Raw genomic sequence first — 6,000 nt, forward strand, 5'->3', positions numbered from 1 at the left:
GGTTTTGAGGGTTCTTTCTGGGGGGTGGGGAGGTCTGATGGTTTTGTTTCACACGCAAGACTGGAAGAGTCATTGTTCATTCTCTCCCTGGGCCCTGGGTCTGAAGGAGGACGTACTATCTGAACATACTTGGTCCCCGCGCATAGGTTCTTTAGTTTCGAGTTTATTTTGTAACCACTCGAAATGCGTTCTCCACTCCCTCCTCCCCACGGCCTTCCCCCGAAGGCCCAGCAAGCTTAATGGAAGGTTCCTCTCAGAACAAAAGAGGGTTGTATCTCGCTCTTCCGCCACTAGAGGAGGCACAAAGAACTCATGCAACCCTAGAACAATATACCAAACGTGATGATTGTTTTCTCCCTGGACTGCAAATCCACCTCTATCAGAGGCTGCTTTAATGCACGGGGTGGGGGGGCGGGGGGGATTGCAGTTTGACTCCTCGATGCGTTAACTTGCATCTTAATTTCTCAGTCCCTCGCCCAGAGTGGGCTTCTCTGCCGAGGGAAGCAGCCAAACCGCTCAGAAATCACACGGACGAAGGGAAGGGGGAAAGGCAGGGCGCACTTAGGGATCTGTTTCAGTGGGGGTGGGAAGGAGACAGCCCAGGATTTCTCCTTTTCTCTTAGTCATTAGAGCGGGAGAAAGGTCCCGAACGACTGCAATGGGACTATGGAAAGCTTCCGGAACAACTGAACGAAGAGCCGCATCGCCCAGATTCACACCGATGTGGATGGCTTGGACACGTTTTCTTGGCTCAGACAGGAGTTCTGCCCCTAGACCTTGCCTTTGGACCGTGCAGAATGAAGTTTGCTTGGCGAAGAATAGAAGTGAAGCCCTCCCGTTTTGCCTAAGAAAATCTCAACCCCCCTCAACCCCCCAACCCCACTTCCCGGCACCCTCTCACGATCAACGGCGACCTTGAAGCCAGACTGGTCCACCACATTCCCAGGGCAAATAGGATCAGACTGGGACAAGCGGAATCGTTCCCGGTAGTGACAAATTCCCCGTCCCTTAGCGAGAACATAAAATAAGGCAGTCCGGCAACCCCCAATTAACCGCGCTTACCACTTTAGGCTCTAGAAAGCCAAGGGAAGGGGAAGAGGGTCAAAAAAGTAGTTGAGGGTGGGCCGGAGGGGAGGAATGAGAGCCTAGTCCAGGGAAAGCCCGACACCCTTCCCAGGGAGCTCTCCCTTCTGGTCAGGGACTTTTGGCTACTCGGTCGGACTCGGGGACTGCTTGGGCTAAAGAACGAACGAGACATAGAGACAGAAAGAGAAAGTGTGTGGGGGGGGGGGAGAAGAGAGTTAGGGAGACGGAGATGGAAGAGATAGAACGGGCGAGATACCCGAGAGAGGGGAGATAGAAAAGGGAGAGAGAGGAGGAAAGGGAGATATAGGAGAGAGAAGGGAGACGAGAGTCAGGAAAGAGAAAGGAGAGACTGGGGAGATAGGGGAGGAGAGAGAAGAGATAGGGGAGAGAAAAAAGAGACAGACCGAAGGGAGATACCCGAGAGTGGGGAGATAGAGAGAAAAGAGAAAAGGTAGAGGGAGGTGGAAAGGGAGAAATAGAAGAAAGAAGGGAGACGAGAGTCAGGAAAGAGAAAGGAGAGATTGGGGAGACAGGAGAGGAAGAGGAGAGATAGGGAAGAGAGAAAAGAGACAGAAGAGAGGCGAAAGGAGAGAAGGGGATAGAGAAAAAGAGATAGAAGAGTGAAGGGAGATAGGGGAGATAAAAAAATAGATAGGAGAGTCAGGAAAGAGAAAGGAGAGATTGGGGAGATGGGAGAGAAAGAAGAGAGATAGGGAAGAGAGAAAAGAGACAGAAGAGAGAGGTGAGAGGAGAGAAGGGGAGAGAGAAAAAGACAGAAGAGAGGGGAGATAGGGGAGAGAAAAAAGAGACAGGAGAGGTGCGATGGGGAGAGAGAAAAGAGACAAAAGTGAGAGGAGAGAAGGGGAGAGAGAAAAGAGACAGAAGCGAGAGGAGAGAAGGGGAGAGAAAAAAGGGACAGAAGAGAGAGGCGAGAGGAGAGAAGGGGAGAGAGAAAAGAGACAGAAGAGAGGGGGAGATAGGGGAGAGAAAAAGACAGGAGAGGTGCGATGGGGAGAGAGAAAAGAGACAGAAGTGAGAGGTGAGAAGGGGGAGAGAAAAGAGACAGAAGCGAGAGGGGAGATGGGGAGAGAAAAGAGACAGAAGAGAGAGGGGAGATAGGGGAGAGAAAAAGAGACACGAGAGGAGAGATGGGGAGAGAGAAAAGAGACAGAAGAGAGAGGGGGGAGAAAAAGAGACAGGAGAGGAGAGATGATGGGAGAGAAAAAGAGACAGAAAAGAAGATATGAGGGGAGAGAATAGAGACAAGAGAGGAGAGATGGGAAGAGAGAAAAGAGATAGGGAGAGCGAGAAGAGACAGGAGAGGAGAGTTAAGGGGAGAGAACAGAGACAGGAAGGGAGAGCTGGGGAGAGAGAAAAGAGACAGAAGAGAGAGGGGAGCTAGGGGAGATAAAGTGGGGGGGGGGGGTGGAGGCAAGTCCCTCGGCGTCCCCTGGCTAGATGGAGTCCCCGGGGCTTTCGGGTGCGCCCCCGCCCTCCGCGCTCGCCGGCCCCCCGAGCCCCCGGTGCCCCCCGTACCCCCCGTGCCCCCCGTGCCCGCCGGCCCCCTCTGGACGGCCGTCCCGAGTCTTACCCGCCAGGCGTAGGGCGGACATCCGCTGGAACTCGGGCTCCTGCAGCCATTTCCACATCCTCCTGAAGGTCTCCCTGCCCGATTTGAGTTTACTCCAAGGTTTGGGGTTTCTGAGCAGGTCGGAAAGGGTCCCCTGAGAGCGGCAGAGCACGCGCTGGGCGAAGATGGCCTGGGGGATGCTGTAGCGCTTGAGCTCCGCCGTGATCCTCTGGGCCACCTCCTTGGTGTTGATCTCTTCCAGCTGGCCGGAGCCGGGCCCCGGGGCGCCCAGGGAGGAGGCGGAGGAGGAGGGCGGACGGTCCCGGCCGGGGCCCAGGACCGGCCCGTGCGGCGGCGGCGGGGGAGGAGGAGGAGGAGGAGGAGGAGGAGGTGGCGGGTGGCCAGGGTGGCCAGGGTGGCCCGGGTGGCCCGGGTGGTGCAGGCCGTTGAGGTGCGACATCATGGCAGCGGTGGGCGGCGTGCCCAGCCCCCGGGGCAGGTGCTGGTCCCCGCGGGCCAGCATGGCGCTGTGATGGGCGTCGAAGTTGGGGCCCAGCATCTTGTCGTGGCCCGGGGGGCCGTAGCCGGCCAGGCCCTGCTGCGGGCCGTGGAGGGAGCCCAGCCCGTTGCCCAGCGGGGACAGGCTCTGGCCCATGCCGGGCATCTCCTTGTAGGGGCCGTACAGGTTGTTGACGGCCGGCAGCCCCCGCTCGTCCCGCATGAGGGCGAAGCCGCCGCCCACGTTGCCCGACAGGCGCTGGTGGTGGTGGTGGTGGTGGTGGTGGTGGTGGTGATGCGGGTGCGGGTGGTGGGGCGGGTGCGGGTGCGGGTGCGCGGGGGGCGGCGGGTGGAACTTGTCGGACACGGTGGAGATGGGCGGCAGGGGCTGCAGCGGCGTCAGCGTGGTGTAAGTGCTGCTCATGCCCATGGCCGGGGGCGACGCGTCGCAGGACATGCTCATGGCGTGGTGCAGAGGGATGGACAGGTCCGGCCGGTAATCCCCGCCGCCGCCGCCGCCGCCGCCGCCGCTGTCCAGCAGGGAGGCCAGGCCGCTCGCCATGGTCGAGCGGGCCGGCGTCGAGCCCAGGTCCGCCGGGGGCGGGGGCCCCCGCAGGGAGCCTCCTCCTCCTCCTCCTCTTGCTTCTCCTCCTCCTCCACCTCCTCCTCCTCCGCCGCCCGGGTGGTGCGGGCTCGGGCTGCCCAGCAGGTCGGGCTCAGGGCCCGCCCCTCCTCCTCCTCCTCCTCCTCCTCCTCCTCCTCCTCCTCCTCCTCTTCCTTCTCCTCCTCCTCCTCCTGCTCCTGCTCCTGCTCCGCCGCCCGCTCCGCCGCCCGCCCCGCGCACACTGCCCAGACTTTCCATCGTCAGCTCCGGGTTCATGGCGCAGCCCTCTAGGTCCTTGGTGAGGCATCGGTAGGCGGTGCAGGCAGCCTTCATTCAGTCCATCGGGGCCTGCGGGGATGGACCAGCGGGACCGGCACCGGGAGCGGCGGGAGGAGGAGCAGGAGGACCGGAGGGATGCTCTTTCGGAGGGGAGGGAGGGTTAAGGCCTCTCGGTTGTGTGTGGGTCCGGGTGTCCCTGTGCGCCCGCAAGCCGGGCTGGGGATGGGTGGGTGGGTGGGTGGGAGACAGACAGACTGTTTGTGTGTGTGTGTGTGTGTGTGTGTGTGTGTGTGTGCGCGTGAGACAGAGAGACAGAGGGAGAGTGTTTGTGTGGGTGGGTGGGAGACAGACTGTGTGTGTGCGTGAGACAGAGAGACAGAGGGAGAGGGTTTGTGTGTGTGCGTGAGACAGAGAGACAGAGGGAGAGGGTCTGTGTGTGTGCGTGAGACAGACAGAGGGAGAGGGTTTGTGTGTGTGTGTGTGTGTGTGTGTGTGTGTGAGACAGAGACAGAGGGAGTGTGTGTGAGTGTGTGTGTGTGTGTGAGACAGAGGGAGAGCGTGGGGGGTGGGGAAAGGGTCCGGGTTCACGGGGAGAAGGAGGAGGACCAGGAGGAGGAGGGAGGCCTGGGGAGAGGGAAGGGAGGGGCGTGGGGAGGGAGGGAATCACCGGTCTCTGTCAGACGGGCCGGTGCGGTTCCTCCTCTCCATGTCCTAGCCTTCCCTCCTCTTACGTCTTCTGTTTGGGGAAGCTGGAGCTGTCCAGAAGGGATTCGCTCCTCCGACAACCTACCCTCCCTCCGACTGGGCCGGGCCCGGCGGAGACGGACGCCGCAGCCGGCCAGCGGACAGACGGGGAATCGGAGACCAGCCCCGTGGCCAGCCCCGTCCACCAATGGCGAGGGCGAGAGGCGGGATCCAACCTTTCATGTTTGGCTGAGGGCTCGGGGAGGGTTTTTCTTTTCTCTCTCTCTCTCTCTCTTTTTTTCCTCCTCGGCCACTGGAATCAAACGTCAAGGAGAGACGGAGAGGGAGGGAGGGAGAGCCAGAGCCAGAGAGAGAGAAAGAGAGAGAGAGATATTTTAAAGATGCAGTGTCCCCTAGGCCCCCTGCCCAATTGTGATCCACAGAAGGAGACCCCCTTCTTCAGGCCCCTTCCCGGGAGCTATTAAGCCGAAACCGAAGATGGAGCAAGGCTGATCTCGAAAACCTCTACCGGCTCCCTCCTCAGCGTCAGAAGCAGCGATGATGAGCAATCTATCCCTTTTAAGAGCCGGGCGCTAATGTATTCTAATTCATTTTAAGTTCCAGATCAAGGGGGGGGGGGGGGGAGGCATGCATAATACATCCTGCTGGTGATGAACTCCTCCACCGATGCCTCCCTGCAGACCGGGTCGCAGCCCCGCGGGCGGCCCAGGCAGGGCTTAATGCCTGCACAGTTAACACAGTGATATTCGTTTAATGACACGCCACGTTCATACCTTCCCGATTTATGAGTCCTATTGTCTCTGAAGATCGCTTCGCGATCGCGAGACAAAGGTGGGACCCTTGGACACTCGGCAGAGCGATTGGAAGGTGATTAGAACCACCAGTTAGGCCATTTGCCCCAGCCGAGTGTGTGTGTGTGTGTGTGTGTGTGTGTGTGTGTGTGTGTGTGTGTGTGAGGGGTTGGGGGAGGGCTGGGGGCGGAGGGGGGAGAGGTGTCCCATTGTTCCCGAGGCTAATAACAGTCCGTCTTTCGGGCTCACGTTCTTCTTACAAAACATCCATCCCCCGCCCCTCCAAGTCTCTGAGATGAAATCTGGCCCCCGGCTGCCATAAGGTTTCCTCTGAGTTTTAAAACTCCGAAATTTCCGAAGCGAATGAGTTGCCCATAGAGTCCCGACTGGTTCGCTCTTGAGTGGCAGCTCGGTTGTGAGACAGGGGGACGGGGTTCGGAGGGACAACTAAAATTTCTTTTAAAAAA

General features: G+C 59.4%; 1 protein-coding gene across 1 annotated transcript in view; it reads right to left on the reverse strand.

The window, feature by feature from the left end:
* Positions 1 to 4,157, reverse strand: part of ONECUT2 (one cut homeobox 2) — a 42,245-nt gene extending 38,088 nt beyond the window's left edge. Inside the window, exons 1-2 of the mRNA XM_038744370.1 lie at positions 3,833 to 4,157; positions 2,678 to 3,790 (exon numbers count right to left, since the gene is read on the reverse strand). Of these exons, the coding sequence (XP_038600298.1) occupies positions 2,678 to 3,790; positions 3,833 to 4,091 (1,372 nt within the window). The 5' untranslated portion in view covers positions 4,092 to 4,157. The remainder of the gene's footprint in view (positions 1 to 2,677; positions 3,791 to 3,832) is intronic.
* Between the last annotated feature and the right edge of the window lie 1,843 nt (positions 4,158 to 6,000).

This window comes from Tachyglossus aculeatus, chromosome 3 (genome assembly GCF_015852505.1).
Source record: "Tachyglossus aculeatus isolate mTacAcu1 chromosome 3, mTacAcu1.pri, whole genome shotgun sequence".
In the NCBI taxonomy this organism is placed as follows: Eukaryota; Metazoa; Chordata; class Mammalia; order Monotremata; family Tachyglossidae; genus Tachyglossus; species Tachyglossus aculeatus.